General features: G+C 47.6%; 2 protein-coding genes across 10 annotated transcripts; one reads left to right on the top strand and one right to left on the bottom strand.

Annotated features, from left to right (window-relative positions):
- Positions 1-3365: 3365 nt before the first annotated feature.
- Positions 3366-8834, top strand: LOC119337736 (nucleolin-like). Of its 3 annotated transcripts, none has more exons than XM_037609902.1 (14): positions 3366-3636; positions 3759-3887; positions 3980-4096; positions 4268-5181; positions 5312-5401; positions 5487-5729; positions 6172-6396; positions 6516-6627; positions 6713-6889; positions 6982-7157; positions 7245-7392; positions 7477-7577; positions 7669-7751; positions 7844-8834. In XM_037609902.1, the coding sequence occupies exons 1-13, from the start codon at positions 3531-3533 to the stop codon at positions 7738-7740; spliced, it is 2610 nt and encodes an 869-aa protein (XP_037465799.1). In that variant the 5' UTR covers positions 3366-3530; the 3' UTR covers positions 7741-7751; positions 7844-8834. The 3 variants fall into 3 exon arrangements, with proteins under 3 accessions (XP_037465799.1, XP_037465800.1, XP_037465798.1); XM_037609903.1 differs by having other exon boundaries at positions 7669-7770; XM_037609901.1 differs by having other exon boundaries at positions 7669-8834.
- A 359-nt stretch (positions 8835-9193) lies between these two features.
- LOC119336880 (luc7-like protein 3) lies at positions 9194-13089 on the bottom strand. Of its 7 annotated transcripts, none has more exons than XR_005162878.1 (7): positions 12719-13088; positions 12555-12630; positions 12225-12425; positions 11669-11878; positions 9747-11570; positions 9635-9693; positions 9194-9460 (listed from the first exon to the last, which is right to left on the bottom strand). XR_005162878.1 is itself a non-coding variant. In XM_037608961.1 (6 exons), exons 1-5 carry the CDS (start codon positions 12928-12930, stop codon positions 11235-11237), a joined length of 1035 nt encoding a protein of 344 aa, XP_037464858.1. In that variant the 5' UTR covers positions 12931-13089; the 3' UTR covers positions 9194-9460; positions 11207-11234. The 7 variants fall into 7 exon arrangements, 3 of the variants coding, with proteins under 3 accessions (XP_037464858.1, XP_037464857.1, XP_037464856.1); XR_005162880.1 differs by lacking the exon at positions 9635-9693 and having other exon boundaries at positions 11052-11117; positions 11207-11570; XR_005162877.1 differs by having other exon boundaries at positions 9635-11570.
- Positions 13090-19519: the final 6430 nt, after the last annotated feature.

Here is a 19519-nt window from a genome sequence, read left to right as displayed (position 1 = left end):
TAAAGATCTTCGTAGAATATGTGGGAGCCATTATGAACATCTAGGTTCTGCTATTGGTTATTGACCGGAGACGTGCCTCGGTCATGTCTACATAGTTCTCGAACCCGTAGGGTCCGCACGCTTAAAGTTTGGTGACGATTGGTATTTTGAGTTTTTGTATTTTGATGTACCGAAGGTAGTTCGGAGTCCCAGATATGATCATGGACATGATGAGGAGTCTCAAAATGGTCGAGACGTAAAGATCGATATATTAGACGACTATATTCGGACACCGGAAGTGTTCCGGGTGGTTTCGGAGAAAACCGAAGTGCTAGAGGGCTACCGGAACCCCCCGGGAGAAATAGTTTGCCTTATGGGCCTTAGTGGAGAGAGAGAGAGGGCCGGCCTAGGGCAGGCCGCGCGCCCCTCCCCCTCTGGTCCGAATTGGACTAGGAGAGGGGGGGCGGCGCCCCCCTTTCCTTCTCCCTCTCCCCCTTCCTTTCCCCCTCCTAGTAGGAGTAGGAAAGAGGGGAATCCTACTCCTACTAGGAGGAGGAATCCTCCTCCTGGCACACCCTCTAGGGCCGGCCGGCCTCCCCCCTTGCTCCTTTATATACAGGGTCAGGGGGCACCTCTAGACACACAAGTTGATCTATTCCAGCCGTGTGCGGTGCCCCCCTCCACCATAATCCACCTCGATTATATCGTAGCGGTGCTTAGGCGAAGCCCTGCATCGGTAGCATCATCATCACCGTCATCACGCCGTCGTGCCGACGAAACTCTCCCATGAAGCTCTGCTGGATCGGAGTTCGTGGGACGTCATCGAGCTGAACGTGTGCTGAACTCGGAGGTGTCGTGCGTTCGGTACTTGGATCGGTCGGATCGTGAAGACATACGACTACATCAACCGTGTTGTGCTAACGCTTCCGCTTTCGGTCTACGAGGGTACGTGGACGCACTCTCCCCTCTCGTTGCTATGCATCACCATGATCCTGTGTGTTCGTAGGATTTTTTTGAAATTACTACGTTCCCCAACATTTTCATATTCAGAAGTCGCGAGGCAAGCTTGTTTATCAAAAAACAGGCGGTGGAGAAGGCATCGCTCCAGAACCTAAACAGAACGGAGGCATGAGCTAGCAAAGTAAGTTCAGTTTCTACAAGATGACGATGCTTACGTTCAGCGGTTTCATCCTGCTGATGTGTATGAGGACAAGACACACGGTGAGAAATCCCAAGTTTGTTGAAAAATGTGTTGAGGTTGTGATATTCACCCCCTAGTCGGATTGAACATGAATAATTTTATGCTTAAGGAGACGCTCAACGTGTGCTTGAAACTGAATAAAGACATCAAACACATCAGATTTTTGCTTAATAAGATAAAGCCAAGTGAACCGGCTATAAGCATCAATGAAACTGACATAATAATTATGGCCATTAACAGACGTTTGGGCATGACCCCATACATCAGAAAACACAAGCTAAAGAGGATGTTTCACAACACGACTAGACTTCTGAAAACGGAAGTTGATGACTCTTGCCTGCTGACAGGCATCACAAATAGTTTCAGCAGTTTTACTGGACACAACTGGTAGTTCATGATGATGTAGCACATGACAAACTATAGGAGCAGCAGGGTGACCAAGGCGTGCATGCCAATGTGTAGGTGACACACGAACACCGCTGAACGCCTGAGGAGAAGACTGCATAGGAGATGTGGGCGGCGCGTCAAGTGCATATAAACCATGGCGAAGACGGCCACTAAGCAGAACGGCCCTCATGTCCCGATCCTTGATAAAGAAACGAAAATGGTGAAACTCAGCAAGGACATTATTATCACGAGTAAGTTGAGGGACAGACAACTAACTACGTGTAGCAGTGGGAACTCGAAGAATATTGGAAAGATGTTGTTTTCGAAAGTAGTGAGGCCTGGACAACATGGAAGATGCGCATACCTGCTCCATTGGCGGTGTGCACCTGATCATGACCGCGATATGGTTCCTGAGTGGAGAGCTTGGCCATCTCGTTGGTGAGGTGGTTCGTGGCTCCCGTGTCCATATACCATGTAGGATCAATGGAGTAGGATGGAGTGCGCCCATGTTCATGACTTGCCACCGCAACAGCCTGTTTTTCATTCCCTTTGCCATTATTGCCCAGGCCGAGGAAATCTTGCTTGTAGCATCGATGACAACGGGAGGCGATGTGGCGCTCAATGCTACACAGCTGACAGGCCTGCTGAGCACCGCAACAGGGATAACAAGCCACCGGCCTGGCACCGCCAGTGATGGATGGCGCAGCGCCCCGCGGAGCCTGCGGGGATGAGGCCGGCTTCCCACCAAGTGGCGACGGCTTCTGTGGCTTACCGCGGGTCGCGACATTGACAGAGACGAAGCTCGGAGAGGCACGACGCGCTTTGATGTGCTGTTCACGACCAATAAGACGCACATAGAGCTCTCGTGGCGGAAGTGGAGCCTCACGACCATGGATATTCTCGACGAGATTGTCATAATCATCATCAAGGTCATTGAGCACGTGGGTGCTGAATTCCTCATCTCCAAGCGGTTGGCCGATCGAGGCCAAGGTGTCAGCGAGACCGGGCATCTTGGTGAAGTACTCAGTGATGGTTAGGCCGCCGAGTTTAGTCTCCCCCAACTCGGTGCGTATAGCATGATCACTCGTCATAGATTGTGAGGCGAAGCTGCTGTGAAGCGCCGACCAGGCATCCCGAGACGTCGCGGCGAAGATGACCAGCGACGACACGCTCGGAGTGAGCGATGACTGGATAGCGGAGAGGATTGCCTGATCCTGGGCCACCCACACGTGATACGCCGGATGATACGGCGGCGGACACGGGTTGGAGCCGTCAACGTATCCCTCCAGGTAGCGGCTTCGGAGGAGAGGTAGCACCTGAGCCCGCCATGACAAGTAATTATTCGGCGTAAGCTTCACTGGAAGGAGGTGCGAGAAGTAAAACGACGACGGCGCCGCCGTATGATCCGCATGAGCCTGTGCCGGTGGTGCGTAGCAACCCGTCAAAGGATCCATCTCCGGGTGAGGGGCGATTGCCAGAGGCGCGCCATCATATGGTGACGAAGGATAGGCGCTGGGGGCAGCTGGACCATGACCCGAACCAGTCGAGGCACCGGGAGGCATAGGAGGTGTAGCCCCGTCGGGCAGCAAGGACGGCGGCACCACATAGGACTAGGATGTGACGGCGGCACCACATGTAGCCATTTTTTATTATTTAAAAAGGAAGTTGAAGATGAAGAAAGGAGAGAAGGAAAGAAAAGGGTTAAGGGTGTGTGTGTGTGGCGCCACCTCACCCATCCATCTCCATCTCCATCTCTTTCATTTAGAAATTTAGAATAGATAGAATGTAGGTGGGGTGGGGGAGGTGGAAAAAGAGAAGAAGCAAGCAAGGAAGGAAGGAAAGAAATCCCCAACTCAAAACTCCTTCCTTCATCAGATTTGCTCCCCTCCCCACCCAAATCTGTCTGTCCCAACTCCCAACCCTAACCAAACCCCCAACTCCACTCCTTCATCACCCAAGAAGCATGGCGCCGGCGGCCGGTCGCGGCCGAGGACGAGGACGGGCCCGGGGACGCGGCCGCGGCCGTGGGCGCGGACGAGCGGCCAAGACCCCGCCGCCTCCCGCCGCAGGTGCTTCCTTTCTTCCCTCCTCTCTGGTGGGCGCGCGCGCTCTCTCTGTCTCTGTTTCTCGCTGTCTAACCAAGCAATCCCCTTGCTTGCTTGCTTGCTCCCGCCCGCCCGCCCGCCCGCAGAACCCGCGCCGGAGGAGGCTCCCGACGCCGCCGAGCAGGAGCAGGAGCAGGAGCAGGAGCAGGAGCAGGAGCACGAGCAGGATCAGGAGCACGAACAGGAGCAGGAGCAGCTCACCCACAACACCCAAGGTAGTTGCCCTTGTCCCTCTTTCCTCCGCCCTACCTAAATAAAAAGTTTTCGACTTTCCTTCTCACTGCCCGTCTCCTCTTCTTCTTTCCAGATGCCGCCGCCTCTGCCTCTGCCTCTGCCTCTGCTTTTGCGGGGCGGGAGACGATTGAGATCTCTGACTCGACAGAGGCATCCCCTCAACACTGCGCCTCCTCGCCAGACATATATAGTAAGTACACTACCTACTCTAACTCTAATCTTACTCTATATCTATATCTATATATATATAGAGAGAGAGACAAGATGTTTCCTTTCCTTTCCACTACTGTACATACTCCCCCATTCGACCTTGTATTGTAATGGATAATGGAATGTCATGTCATGTCATGATGCCATCAAGGCTCAACCACAGTCCACCAGCACATCAAGGAGGAGGAGCCAACCTCAATCACAGTCGATGAGCCGAGTGAGGCCGACGTGCCGTCTCCTACCAATGATGATGAGCAGCAGCAGAAAATGGAGGTGGAGGCTGGAGAGCCTCATGATATGTTGTTGTCCGTAGAGCAAGAAGAAGCGCAAGGAAATAATAACCAGGAGGATGCAGGGCCCGATGCGAACAAGCAAGCGGTACAGAGCAAAGAAGCAGAGGTGATAGAGCAGGAGGGTGGAAAAGCCGATGATGATGATGTAGCGGTAAAGACTGCTGCAACTCATGATGCACAAAATAAGCAAGACAGCCAACCTAACCCACTCCACCAGGGACAAATGCTTGCAGCAACTCATGATGATAATTCAGAAAATAAGCACCCACTCCACCAACAACAGATGGATGCTCAGCAGGAAGAGGAGGAGGAGGAGGATCCTCAAGAGGTCATCTTCGACGACTCTGTCTCCGTGGGTGAAGGGCAGGCCGCATCTGAGATCAAGCAAGGAGACGACCTTGCTAAGGCCACGGAGGACGACGACGACGGGCAGGCTGCAGCTGAGAGCAAACAGGAAGAGCACCGTGCTAGGGCGTCGGAGGAGCACGGCCAGGCTGCAGGTGAGGTCAAACAGCAAGAGGACGAGCGCAAGGTTATGTCAGACATGGCCAAGAACAGGCAGCGCAAAAAGGAGCTAGAGATCTTTGTGGGAGGGCTGGACCGTGAAGCCGTCGAGGAGGATATTAGGAAGGTGTTTGCGCACGTCGGTCATGTTGTGGAGGTCCGTCTCCACAAGGATCTCTCCACCAACAAGAACAAGGGCTTTGCGTTCGTCAGGTTTGCAAACAAACACCAGGTGGCTCGCGCGCTTGCTGAGGTGAAGAATCCTATGGTAATACCTCAGCTCCCCTGACACTATTACTTTGAAAAACAAATGTTAAGATACAGTGTTCTGTGATGCGATGTCCGATTGTTTGTGGGATGTGTGACACATGTTTAATTTATTTTTTCTTCTGCTGCAGATACATGGCAAACGTTGTGCCGTTGCCGCTAGCGAGGACAACGACACACTCTTCTTGGGCAATATTTGCAATACATGGACAAAGGAAGCTGTAAGTTTTCCTTCAATAATATGCGCAATCACGAGCTTGCCTGTTAATAAGTAAATTTTGCTAATTCTGCGCCTTTCTTTTTCAGATTAAGAAGAGGCTGCTTGACTATGGAGTTGAAGGAGTTCAAAGCTTAACTCTTGTTCCTGATACTCAAAACGAAGGCCAGAGCCGTGGTTTTGCATTTCTCGAGTTTTCTTGCCACGCGGATGCGATGCTTGCATTCAAGAGGCTGCAGCAACCAGATGCTCTGTTTGGTCATCCTGAGAGAACTGCAAAAGTTGCTTTTGCAGAGCCAATAAAAGAAGCAGATGCAGAAGTTATGGCTCAGGTGCTTAACTACTTTTACTATCTACTTTTTTTATTGATGGTGTTAGTGAATTAAATGACATAAGTAGAAAGATGCCGTTGTACTTGCAGTAATAGTTTTAATACTAACTATTGGTTAGCTATTTGTAGTTTATGATTTATCCAGGAGTTATGGTTTGCAATGATGCTCATATTTGGCTGCTTGTTACTACAATTTAGATAATTTAAATTTTACATCAGACTGAGATGAGATGTCTTCTATGACCATATGATTACCACATATATTTGTGCATTATACACTTTTCTTGGTGTCCTCACTTTGTTACATATGGGTATTGTGGTGGAAAAAAACAAAAACAAAATCCTATTTGCACATTTGGAATGTTCTCAATTATTTGGTTTTCATGCCCAACCATTGCAAGTCTATGATTTGTCATGTCGTTGACTACTTTTTCATGCTGCAGGTCAAATCAGTTTTTATTGATGGGCTTCCACCATACTGGGATGAAGAGCGTGTTAAAAACCGATTCAAAGCTTATGGTTTGATAGAACGAGTTGTGCTTGCTCGCAATATGTCTAGTGCTAAAAGAAACGATTTTGGATTTGTCAACTTCTCAACCCATGAGGAGGCTCTTGCTTGTATTGAAGCCACCAACAACACCGAGCTGGGTGATGTTGGAAAAGCAAAGGTATTTTTCTGGTTTGGAATGGTACCGTCTTTGTTTTCATGTATACCAAACAATGTGCTCACATGTCCTTGTGTAGATGCTTATAAGTGATAGATAATTTTGGTGTTTTTTTAACTTAGCTAAAAGTAAGGGTTAGACTTTCAAACCCTCTACCTAAAAGTCAGGCTGTGAAAGGTGAAATGAGTGGCGGGTTTCGAATTGGACATCCTGGATCTGGTTTTAACAGGCCTGGTAAGTAACTGTGCTCCCTCCCGAATTCCTCTACTGCTTGTGTTGTTATATGAGGATTTGTTTGTTGACTTCTATGGCTGTGCAGGTAGAGGTTTTAATAGGGGAAGAGCTGCCCCTCGCCGGGAAGGTTTCCATGGTGATAGGGGTTTCAATAATCACACTCCTGTTCGTGGTGGGAGATTTAATTCTGCATACAGTAACAACAGTTTTGAAGCTTCGCCCTCTGATTTCCGAGCCAGGCAGGCTCCTCCTGCCTTTCGAGGTGGGCTTCCTATTGCGATTCAGAAACACAAATTTACTGCTTCAACCTTTTGAGCTCATTTTTGCACTGCTGACTAATATTCGGCTTCGCAGGGGGTTCCTCAGGAAGGCAGCATGATTTGTTTGATAGAGGACAGGGGAGAGGATATCATCATCCACCTAGAGGGCCAACATTTGAGCCCGAGGGTGATTTTGGTAGACCCTTTGGTGAAAACCCATATCTCTATGAAGATGTTCGGCATGGTGCTAAGAGGCCATATTCTCACATGGTTTGTTACAATATTGTATTGCTATGTTAAGTGCTAAGTAATTAATTCTCTGTACCATCTGCACTGAACTTACTTTTTTTATGATAGGAACCCGGTCCTCCTGGATACTTTGAGCATGGTGGTCCTCCTCGTGTGCGCCCTCGCTTTGACCATTACGAGCAGCCACCATTTCCTGGAGGGAACCGTTTTGGTCATTATGACCAGCCACCATTTCCTGGAGGTGACCGCCACAGAGGTTGTAATCCTATGCTGTAACCATTTTGCTATGCCCCTTTGATCTTATTTTGTGATAGTTTCTCATTGTATATTGCCATTGCAGACTCTTTTGGGACGAGGGGTGGTTATTCACGTGATCATCACTATGGCCCTGCTCCTGGTCATGCCCCGCCCCCTGCCCATGCCCCTCCCCCTGCCCCAGCTGTAAGTATAATATACCTTGGTGAAGTTTGGTTATCCCTCTGTCTATTTGTCTAATTTTCTGGCCTTTGCTTTTGTCTACCATGTAATGCAGCAATATGGTAGGGGTGCATTCCAACCACACCATAGAGGCGGGCATTCTGGAGGCGGTTATTACCACCACTAGGTGGTATCACAGTATGTCTCTTGTCAGCTGGTGTGACTTTCTCTTACTGGTCTTGTTTGATATTTGCAATGATCGTGCGGCACTAACATCGGTTTACATGCAGACATCAGGTGGTGCCGTGTGACACTAGTGTTTGGTTTGGTAGTGACTAGTGAGAAACATATTGCCGCTTATTAGCTACTAGTACTCGCAAGTCAGTTGGTTGTTAGTTATCTTTCAAAGTACCGTTCGTTGTCGCAGACCAATAATTAACTGTCCTTGTTAAAGGACATGTTTGGGGTCATGAATCTGTTGTGAGGATATTGGTGGATGATGTTATAGAACTAGAGGCATGACATGGACCGACCTCTCTGTATTTGATTAGATAACATTATGGATTATGGATTTTAGACAGTTTATGTGGCTTTGCGGAGAATTGCCTGAGATTGTTGATGTTGGTCTTGAGGTCAATGGGGATATGAGACTGTTGTTTGGTAAGATATTTGATTCTTGTCTTGGGGATATTTGGTGTACATGTTGTGATTATATAGTGGATGGATGATGCATGCAGTAACTAGCATTCACATGAGGCTGCAGTTTATGGTGTCACAATTGTTGGAGTTGGTCAAGTAGACTTGTTTTGTCGAGGTTCATTGGCTGGCTATTTTAGCACTTGGGTCCAAATTTGGTCATATTTATGAGGTGCTCATTGGGGGACATGATGACAGAATTTCAGCATGGATCAACAAGTTGTTTTGGTGTTGGTTATATAAGAGATTGGTTCTGGTTGGTTCGATTATGAGTTGGATTTTGGGTTGTTGATGGTTGCATACGGAAACTTTTAGGCTTTGGTGTTTCTGGTACGTCAAGGAGTAGGAATCAGTGACTGATTTTGGCCCCTAACTTGATTTCCTTGTCTTGGTAATTTGCTAACGTGCGAAAATTACTGGAGCATCTTCATGAGGCAGGTAAGATGTTCGTCTAGAGGCGGCGTGCTGCATTCTTGGGGCGATGAAGGCATTCTTGGTGTATGCATAGCAGCATTTGAAGATGGATGTTTTGTTTGTACATTTGACCACTCTTGTGTTTTTAGATACATTCCCAGATGTTTTTTTGTTTTTTGAAACTCCGTGCACACATGTTTTGAATGTGATGATAATTATAATTGCTTACTCCCTCTTGATGCGAATAAGTCTGGCATGAAAATTTAGGTCATCGATTTAACTAGTCCAGCATGCATAATTAATATGCCATAAAAATCACTCCCTCCATTTCAAAATAACTATCTCAATTTTGCACTCTTATTTTGGGACGGAGGGAGTATGTTTCAATCTCATTTGATAATGAATCAAGAGACATAATTTTTATGGCTCACAATACATGTTTGGATAGTCAGATCTAGGACCTAAAAAACCATATGACCAAATTATATTTCACACCCAGGGCAGGTATTCGTTGGTTGGAACAAAAGGTGTGGTAGAAACAAGTGCAAAGGTACCGATCTGCATTTCATATTTGAACCAAATACAGCCAGAAAATTTGCATCAGGTGGTTGGAACAAAACGTTTCAAGTCCGCTCAAAGCTCAAATTCAACTCTCAACCATCGAGCGACGCCCGAAAGGGTGATTCTGTAATTGAAATCTAACATTCATCTCTGTGGCATGCACCGGCCAACAACACTCACTGTAATTCATTCTTCTGGTTGATGTACCAAACAAGTCCCAAGTTGACCATCCAATCCTGTATTTAAAGATTGATTGATGATGAATACTACTAATGACCATCATATATCACAAGATAAGATAGACCATGCTCGTCTCTTGATAAACAACAACAACAAGAAGAAAACACACAAGATCTGTATTGTATCGGCCATGCAAATTGGCTGGGTATATCCAAAAATGTTGTTGTTACCTCTTGTTCTTCTGCCAAAAAATCACTCTTCCAGGTCCCCTCCTTACCCAGCCATGTATCTATGTCAATTTCAATTATTAAACATGCAAGACAGACAGAGGTTACGTGTTACCTGCACTGCACTGCCTACTAGGATGATATGATAGTGCTATCATCATCTCAAGACGTTCAGCTCTATCGCACAACAATTTTTCAGTTCCTAGACTGAAAGAAATCCCAATGTCGGCCATCCTCGTGTTTTAACAATTGTACGATACACCTACTGCAGATACTAGTCAATGTCATCTCTTAAAATCTGTCGACAAGAAATGCCTGGCGGTGCAAATTAAATCTTGTACAAGACTGGGCCTTCAGAAACCTTGCATATACCCTATAATGTTAACCTGAATTTTCCAGGTCCTAAACAAACCAACCTTGCATATATCATCATCAGTTTAACATGCAAGACAGAGGTTACGGGTTACCTGCCTACTGTTTCTTCCAGGTCCTACCCAACCCTGTACGATAGTAATTTTCATCATATCACACCTAATAATCCACGTGTTTAACGATTGTACCATACACCTACTGCAGATACTAGTCAATGTCATTTCTTAAAATCTGTCAAGAAGAAATGCCTGGCGCAGTACACAAAATCTGTACTGGCAGTGCAAATTAAATCTTGTACGTACAAGACTAGGCATTCAGAAACCGCTCTACTATAATGTTACCTGAATTTTCCAGGTCCCACCCAACCTTCCATACGTCATCAATTCAGCATGCAAGACAGGTTACGGGTTACCTGCTTACTGTTCTTCCAGGTCGTATCATCAACCATTTTAACATGCAAGACAGAGGTGACGGATTACCTTCCTACTGTTTCTTCCAGGTCCGGTCCGAACCAGCCTTGTATATATCATCAATCATTTTAACATGTATAAGACGGAGATTACGGGTTACCTTCCTACTGTTCTCCCAGGTCGTATCATCAACCATTTTAACATGTAGTATAAGATGGAGGTTACGGGTTACCTTCCTACTGTTCTCCCAGGTCGTATCATCAACCATTTTAACATGTAGTATAAGATGGAGGTTACGGGTTACCTTCCTACTGTTTCTTCCAGGTCCGGTCCGACCCAACCTTGTATATATCATCAATCATTTTAACATGTATAAGATGGAGGTTACCTGTCTAGTGTTTCTTCCAGGTCCTAACCAAACCTTGTATGTCATCAATCAATCAATCATTTTAACATGTAAGACAGACAGAGGTTACGGAATACCTGCCTAGGATAGGATAGGATGATAGTATCATCATACGGCTTTCAGCTCTTATCATATCAAACAACATTTTCTCAGTTCCTAGACTGGAAACACAATCTCAGAGTGCACGTAAGATGTAATAAACACAGAAATATTGCCAAGAAACAGATGGTACCTTCCTCTGTTTTTTATCCTCTCTATAATAAAAGGAAGACCATAGGGGTATGGTTTCAACAAAGAGCTGCTAGAGCAGAGTAAGGTTTAAATTTAATCATGACAACACTCAGACATTGTGACTGAATGAATAAGCAAAGGAGCATAATGGTCTACCTCATGAGTCTCATATAACTTGAAATGATTAATAACCATGCCTGCCTGGAGACCGGGACCTGCTCCTCACCCTCCCCGGGTCTCCTCTTCTTGAAAAATCACCACCGTTCCTATCTCTGGGCCTCGCCCTTTCAGAATCCCTGCGGCTATTATAGGAACCGCCTCTATAGTCTGACCCTCTACCTCCCTGCTCATAGGGCCTCTCTCTGTCACGGCTTCCTCGCTCATAGTAGCGGTCACGGTCATGCTCCCTGGATCTCTCCCTATAGTCGTCGCGGTGGCCTCTGTTATGGTATCCTCTCTCCCGGTTCTGACGCTCCTCTGCTTCCTTCTCCCTTGCAAGCTTCTCCGCTTCTTTCGCAGCCTGAAAAAGCAACTATCATCAGAACTTGGTGTGCGTGATGAAGCAAACAAAAAAGAAAACATTGTTCTGTTTTGGCGCAACCACTAGTTACAACTGACCTTGTATTCGGCGAGGAATTCCCTGACCAGACCATAACCAATGTGCTGTTTGCCGGTGACATGGGACTGCGTCCTCTCAAGGACGTCGTTGGTGACGAGAAAGGAGCCGCACTGCTCGCAGAGCTCCATCTTCTTCTCTTGCGGGACCATGGAGAGCTTGGTCTCTATCTGGTGGGTCAGAGCCGACTTCTCGAGGTTGAGAATGTCCACCTGCAAGCCAGGAACAGAAGCTTTGGTTGAGGCATCATGTAATCATCGCCAATGGCTAGTAATAATCAGTAAGACGATGTTTCGTTCACTGTCCGTGCTAGCCTTGCCAAAGTTGGCCACGCGAATAATTTGGCGTAGATTTTCACTGCCAGCGATTCGGCAACCCGCGGATGTACAAAGGCTGCCAAAAAATTGGCGTGGATCCGACTTTTTGGTGTCTAGTATCGAAAGCACGCCAACGCCAATTAATTAATTGGTAGGGCAGCCCCAGGCTTGAATTCAATCCAAACAGACCCTAAGTAAGATTAGTAAACACAAAGAGAAGGCCAGAGGGTCTGTGCAGTACCTTCCTCATGAGCGCAGTGGCCTCGTCGATCTTGCCGGTGTCGCCGAGCTGCTCAATCTGCTCGAGCAGCTTCTTGATCTTGTCTTCGAGAATGGCGAGCTGCTCGACCTTCTCGGCATGGGCGGCGGGGGGCGGCACCTCCACGACGTCCTGCGCAAGCCTGTCGCGGCCGCGCCTGATCTTCTTATCCAGGTCCTGGACCTGCAGCAGAAAGAAAGAGATATATGTTGGAATCTGGATAGATAATTCAACCACAAAACATATGTAGATGCAAAATCTGTGTGTGCGTGCGGGGGGAAGAGCAAGAGGAAGAGGAAGAAGGAAACAGACCAGCCTCTCGCAGCGGTGGGCGAGGTCAGCCTCGAATTTGGGGAGGACGGCGGCGTAGCGGGGGGAGGACTCGAAGCTGCATACAAACATTCATCGATTTGGTTAGGATTAGGATTTTGTTAGCGGGGGGATGAAGATGAATCGGAAGAAATCTAGATAAAAACCTTTGCTTTAGGGCCGGGTCGTGGATCTTTGGGCATACTCCGAGGTTGCTCTTGGTGTTGATGAAGAGGTCGTGGGGGCAGAAGCGGGCCATGTAGGGGGCGCACACGTCGGGGTCGTCCCACGCCACCTCCCGGTGCTCCTTCTTCTCCTCCTCCGTCAGGTCCCGCGACGACCCCATCAGCGCGTCCAGCAGAGCACGCTGCGCGTCCATCTCTATCGCTTCTCTTCGATTCGATTCGACCACGCCGCGCCGGCCGCTCCAATCCAATCGAGGGATCTCCGGCCACAAACCCTAACCCTCGGCGGCGGCGGCGGCGGCGGTGTGAGATGTCTGGGGAAGGCACGAGAGCCAGAGGAAGAAATACACCAGAGAGAGAGAGAGAGAGAGAGAAAAGTGCAGGCCGGCCATTGGATTTCTTGGATAATTGTTATTTGGGCCCAAATCTCAATGAAATTTCAGGTTCCAAGTCCAATTACCCAATTTGTTGTTGTATTTATTACTCCAACTCTTCTATTATAGGATTTTCATCTGGTTTTAGTTATCTCTATCTACTCCTAATAGACGAGTTGGTGAATAGTCTCCGCGGTTTATTTTCTCTGTATTTTTTTTTCCGTCTCTCCTCCCACCACCCCCTCCCACCCTGGTCCATCGGTTTATTTTTCTCTTCACTCTTTATTACAACCAGCACTTTCCTAACGTATAACAAATCACGGATCTAACTTTCTTAAATTATGCAAATCAATCGATTCCTTTTATTGGTTCAATTTGTCTTACGAAACAAATACAGATTTTCAGAAAACAAATAATACATTTTAATCTAACTTCCTTAACTTATCTAAATCAATCGATTTCTCTTATTAGTGAAATTTGTTTTATGAAACAAATAACAGACACGTCACAACTTTCCTTCCAATAAATAGTTTCTTAACATTTGCAAACTTTCCTAATCAGACACGTCACAACTTTCCTTCCAATAAATAGTTTCTTAACATTTGCAAACTTTCCTAATCAGATACGTCACAAACGGGCAGGTACTGATATCACGTTACCAAACAATAAAACCCCATTTGCATAGAAATCAGTTCAAAAATCCTAACTTTCCTAAATTTTTACATTTTCTTGATAACAACCAATATTTCCTATCTTTTCCACTTGCTGAAGGAAATCACCCCTCCATCGATATTAGCACTTTTTCGGAATGAGATCTCCGGGTTATGATTTTTTTGCGATTCTTTTCAATTGTGACCTCTCCTTCCACTCCGACTCCTTGCATAAACACCTCCACCACAGCCAGGTGACACCACCCCAGACCTCCTGCCTCTCCACACCTTCTCCGCCACCTCCTTCTCGTACTCCATTAACAATCCCTCCACCACATTTGTCCACGGCGGTGTCGAGGGCATGGCGCAGCAGCGTACCAGCGGTAGAGCAGCGCATAGCAGCAGGAAGCAGCACGCAGCAGGCGAGGCGAGCGGCCGACGGTGAAGGGCAGAGATGCGGCCGACGTGGCTGAGGGGGCGGCCGGTAGAAGATGGCCACGACTGGAGGCGACGCGAGGCAAGGGCGCGACAGCGGGGCAAGCGAAGGGATAGGCGGCAGCAGACGGGGCGAGTGCAGCCAGCGAGAGTGTGGCGCGCGGCCAGGGTGTGTGTCGCGCGGGGCACAATGGTGCGGTGGTTGCGGCGAGCGCGACGGCAACGGCGGGCGCGACCGACGCGGTGTAGCACGGGCGTGGGCATGGAAAGGGAGTGGCCCCGCGGGCGCGGAAGAAGAGCGGCAGGCTCGGGCATGGGCGTGCATAGGAGCGGGCATGTGCCACGGGGTCAATCCGAGGAGCTCGGTGGCTACCCCTGCAATGGCCATGGCGGACGGCGGTTCTCGGCCACGGCAAAATACCTAACGAGAGCAAACGCAAGGGGAAACAGGGGAAAGGCAAGAGGAGATCATGGCGGTGTCAATGGCGCCCTAGGGGAAGACATGGGAGCTCGGGCGCGGCGCGGATCGAACGGCAATGTCGCGGTGGCCCAAGGTTGAGGTAGACGGCAACGACGTCGATGCAGGGGTGATGGACATGATCTCGTTGGCGCAGACGAAGTAGCGAAGGCGTTCGGAGCTCCTCGACAAGCTCCTAGCCCGCAGGGAGGGCAGTGGCCGTGTGGACGGGGTTGGTCATGGTGGCCATGGCGTCTGACTTCGTCCAGATCAACGGGATCGAGCGAGCGAGGAGGAGAAGTGGATTCGGGAGGGGGCGTCGAGGAGGAGTGAGGCCATGGGGGCAGGGAAGGCAGGGCGTCACCCTTATCCATTCCCCTTCGATGCCAGCGAGGTGGTCGGGCGGGAGCCCGGCTCTATAGCGACGCGGCTCGGGGAACAGGAGAAGACGACCGCGCGTGGACTCGACAGCTGAGCTGGTTCGGTGGCAAGGCCCGGGGGGCAGGGCGAATCCCCTTTTACATCGTCCTTTTGGTTTTTCAATGTATTCTAATCTGTTTCTCCTTTTTAACACCGTTTTCTATTTATTTTTATCAACTAAATGATCTCTACTCCTAATGTCTCAGTTGGTAGTCTCCGTTCCGGGTTTATTTTCGTCCCACCTCCCCTGGGTTTTTTTCGTCATCCCTCCCACCTCCCAATTTGTTGTAGGTGCTTCTCAAGCTGGAGGACAACATATTAGTCAAGGCATTAGGGATCCTCATTGATGTTTTATCTCTCGTCTGCACTTATTTTGTTTGCTCCAATTCTATATATTCTCACGAGTAGATGAGGTGTAAGCATGTGCAATGTAGTTCCTTTTTCTACATATGGTGATTGATTTCTTCTTTGGTAACCCAACTAACGGATGGTAATCAATCTTCAAATACCAAAACCAAACGTACAAGGCAACAATCAATTCACGTATCACAATCAGATTCTTCTTTAGTACCCAGCTTAACTCACGGATGGTAATCAATCTCCAAACAAAGGAAACAATCACCGTCGTTTACCTCTCGCCAATGTTACATAAAAATAACGCTGAGAATTTAGATGTATTGTTTGTCATGGAGCTGTGGCTGGCCGATTACATGAAATTAATTCCCTCAGTTGTGGTGGCAAATATAATACACATAATCCATATTATTATGCACTAGCGTGTGTGCTTGTGAAATAGATGGATTATGGTCCTGTATCCAATAAGATGGATATGTGTGTGTGTTAGCAAGAGAGAGAGAGGGGGGAGAGAGAGTGAGGAAGAGGGAGGGAGAGTGTGTGTGAGAGAGAGAACTTGATGGTAAAAAAGGTCGTCAATGTCACTTAATATGTATGAGAATATTAAATGTAATATTAACATAATTGATATTGAACTCTTAAAGTTAATGTGGCCCCGTTGCAACGCACGGGCGTTCTTCTAGTCTATATATATAGTATGTATGTATGTATATAACTCCTCTTAGCTTGGTAATAATTCCCCTCTTGCGGCTGCGGCAGCCTGGGCTCTCATCCCCTCCATGCTTCAACAACGAGCCTATGGATCCAACCCCCTTCCGCCTCTCACTCTGGCTAGGAGATGGATTCGGGCGCCTCGTCTCCGGGCCAGTAGTTTAGCTTAGGATTTTTTCCCTCAAAGGTGTGATGCTCGGGTTGGAGATGACGCTTCATCTTCGAGTTGGTCTTTCAAACTTCAATCTTGAGTTTGTTCACCGGGGCGGAATCAACAAAGCTTCGACGTAGATTCGTGTCATCTCCTTCAGGAAGCGAGAGTGTCGTATGGGTGCAACGGAGAGATTTGATGGTAAGCAAAACTTACCGGTTGTCATAAACAAGGCCAGGTCAGCTTCAATAAAAGGTGCGGCAACAATGGCTCGTCCTAACGACGAGAGAGAGAGAGATTGTTGGTGGCCCATGTACTGAATGTACTTTTTAGAGTTAATTACACACGGGGTACCAAAACTTGTGTGGCGGTACTAAAATCATACCTAAACTAAAAAAACCCATAAAAGTGGTACATTATTTTTAATAAGGACTCAATAAGGTCCAAATCATATCCAAAGTAGCCACACGCCACGTATGCCGGGAAAAGCCTCCTAAGATATATGCTAATTAACCCATGTGTTTTTATGCGGAAAGCCCCCTAAGATATATGCTAATTAACCCATGTCACTCCTCTCTATTTTATCCCAGTTCGCAAATCCCCTTCTCCAAATCCCTAGCCCAACTCCCGATGGCACACCAACTTCTCATGTGCACACCATGGAGGGAGGGGAGAGGATGGGGCGCTCTACTGGGTCATCGTCAATGGCAAGCTCTCATTGTGCACCTATGAGTGGCGAGATCCGTGACAGGAATGGCGGCGTCAACCAAGCCAGCGGCACCGATGGTGACATGGCTAGCAAATGGAGAGTGACCTCAACGCTTCATTTTGAGCCTTTTCGCTTTTGCTGATGCCAGTCACCAAATGTAAGCGGGTGAAAATGGGTCATGTGAAATTGCCCAAGATGATAGCTAGGGTAGAATCGTGTGGGTGCGAAATGAAGCCGGTTCTTAGAATGTGCAATGAAGGCTTTGATGCAGACCAACGATTTCAGAGTTGTCCATATGAGGTACTAAATTAGGTTTTTTTGGTTTCACTAAATTTTGCATTGTCTAAAATTTTGACTGAATGTGCTTTTGCCATTTAAAATTATAGGGATTTCACTCCTGTGGGTACTTGAGGTGTATCGATCAAGAGTGACTGGGAAAAGCAAGGCTTGTGATTCACAAGCCTGCAGATGACAACAAGAAGCTGCAAAAGGCTCTATTTTAGAAGGATCGGGATATTGTAGGATGAAGCAAGAGAGGAATCAACAGAATGAGTAGAGCAACAGAAGGGGGAAAATATATTTATTTGTAATATATTGTGGTGTATGCAAGTGTTGTCCATGACAGACCAGGTCCACTCCGAGTAAAATATGTAGGAGCTCTCCCAGGGCCGCATTCCCTGGGAACTTAGTATCTCTAAGTGACGTATGCATATAACTCCTCTTTTCCCTCTTGCGACTGCGATGACCACAACACTCATCCCCGCGTGCCACTCGGACTGGGAGAGGGATCCAGGTGCCTCGTCACCGGTCAGTAGTCTAGGTTAGGAGAGTGTGTCTACATACCCTCGTATACCAAAAGTGTAAGCGTTTAGTAACGCGGTTGATGTAGTCGAACGTCTTCGCGGTCCAACCGATACTAGCACCGAACGTACGACACCTCCGCGTTCAGCAGGATGACGTCCCTCGAGCTCTTGATCCAATTAAGGACGAGGGAGAGTTTCGTCAGCACGATGGCGTGTTGACGGTGATGATGAAGTTACCAGTGCAAGGCTTTGCCTAAGCACTACAACGATATGACCGAGGTGTGTAACTGTGGAGGGGGCACCGCACACGGCTAAGAGAAGACTTGGTGTGCCTTTGGGGTGCCCCCTCCCACGTATATAAAGAAAGGGGAAGAGGAGGCCGGCCCAAGGGGGGCGCGCCATAGGGGGGGAGTCCTACTTGGACTCCAGGTCCAAGTAGGATTCGCCCCCCCCCTTTCCTATTCCAACTGGAGAAGGAGGGAAGGAGGAAGAGGGGAGAAGGAAAGAGGGGGGCGCCGCCCCCTCCTAGTCCAATTCGGACCAGTCATGAGGAGGGGCGTGCGGCCACCCCTTGAGGCCCTTATCTCCTTTCCCTAAAGCCCATTAAGGCCCACTACTTCCCCGGGGGGTTCCGGTAACCTCCCGGTGCTCCGGAAAATACCCGAAACACTTCGAACCATTCCAGTGTCCGAATATAACCTTCCAATATATTGATCTTTACCTCTCGACCAATTCGAGACTCCTCGTCATGTCCGTGATCTCATCCGGGACTCTGAGCAAACTTCGGTCATCAAATCACATAACTCATAATACAAATCGTCCTTGAACGTTAAGCGTGCGGACCCTACGGGTTTGAGAATTATGTAGACATGACCGAGACACATCTCCGGTCAATAACCAATAGCAGAACCTGAATGCTCATATTGGCTCCTACATATTCTACGAAGATTTTTATCGGTCAAATCACATAACAACATACGTTGTTCCCTTTGTCATTGGTATGTTACTTGCCCGAGATTTGATCGTCGTATCATCATACCTAGTTCAATCTCGTCATCGGCAAGTCTCTTTACTTGTTCCGTAATGCATCATCCTGTAACTAACTCATTAGTCACATTGTTTGCAAGGCTTATAGTGATGTGCATTACCGAGAGGGCCCAGAGATACCTCTTCGATACATGGAGTGACAAATCCTAATCTCGATCTATGCCAACTCAACAAACACCATCGGAGACACCTGTAGAGCATCTTTATAATCACCCAGTTACGTTGTGACGTTTGATAGCACACAAGGTGTCCCTCCGATATTCGGGAGTTGCATAATCTCATAGTCAAAGGAACATGTATAAGTCATGGAGAAAGCAATAACAATAAAACTAAACGATCATTATGCTAAGCTAATGGATGGGTCTTGTCTATCACATCATTCTCTAATGATGTGATCCCGTTCATCAAATGACAACACATGTCTATGGTTAGGAAACTTAACCATCTTTGATTAATGAGCTAGTCTAGTAGAGGAATACTAGGGACACTTTGTTTGTCTATGTATTCACACATCTACTAAGTTTCCGGTTAATACAATTCTAGCATGAATAATAAATATTTATCATGATATAAGGAAATATAAATAACAACTCTATTATTGCCTCTAGGGCATATTTCCTTCAGTCTCCCACTTGCACTAGAGTCAATAATCTTGATTACATAGTAATGATT

The sequence above is a fragment of the Triticum dicoccoides genome, chromosome 7B (assembly GCF_002162155.2).
Source record: "Triticum dicoccoides isolate Atlit2015 ecotype Zavitan chromosome 7B, WEW_v2.0, whole genome shotgun sequence".
In the NCBI taxonomy this organism is placed as follows: domain Eukaryota; kingdom Viridiplantae; phylum Streptophyta; class Magnoliopsida; order Poales; family Poaceae; genus Triticum; species Triticum dicoccoides.
This window is presented reverse-complemented; position numbering and strand designations above follow the sequence as displayed.

Bases quoted from the DNA above. Each gene is read 5' to 3' on its own strand.
- LOC119337736 (XM_037609902.1), top strand. From the start codon at position 3,531: ATGGCGCCGGCGGCCGGTCGCGGCCGAGGACGAGGACGGGCCCGGGGA. The intron at 4,097-4,267 runs GTAAGTACACTA...GATGCCATCAAG, and splicing joins CTCCTCGCCAGACATATATA to GCTCAACCACAGTCCACCAG. The intron at 6,628-6,712 runs GTAAGTAACTGT...ATGGCTGTGCAG, and splicing joins ATCTGGTTTTAACAGGCCTG to GTAGAGGTTTTAATAGGGGA.
- LOC119336880 (XM_037608961.1), bottom strand. From the start codon at position 12,930: ATGGACGCGCAGCGTGCTCTGCTGGACGCGCTGATGGGGTCGTCGCGG. The intron at 12,426-12,554 runs GTCTGTTTCCTT...TTTCTGCTGCAG, and splicing joins CCCACCGCTGCGAGAGGCTG to GTCCAGGACCTGGATAAGAA. The intron at 11,571-11,668 runs GTCAGTTGTAAC...TTGCTTTTTCAG, and splicing joins AATTCCTCGCCGAATACAAG to GCTGCGAAAGAAGCGGAGAA.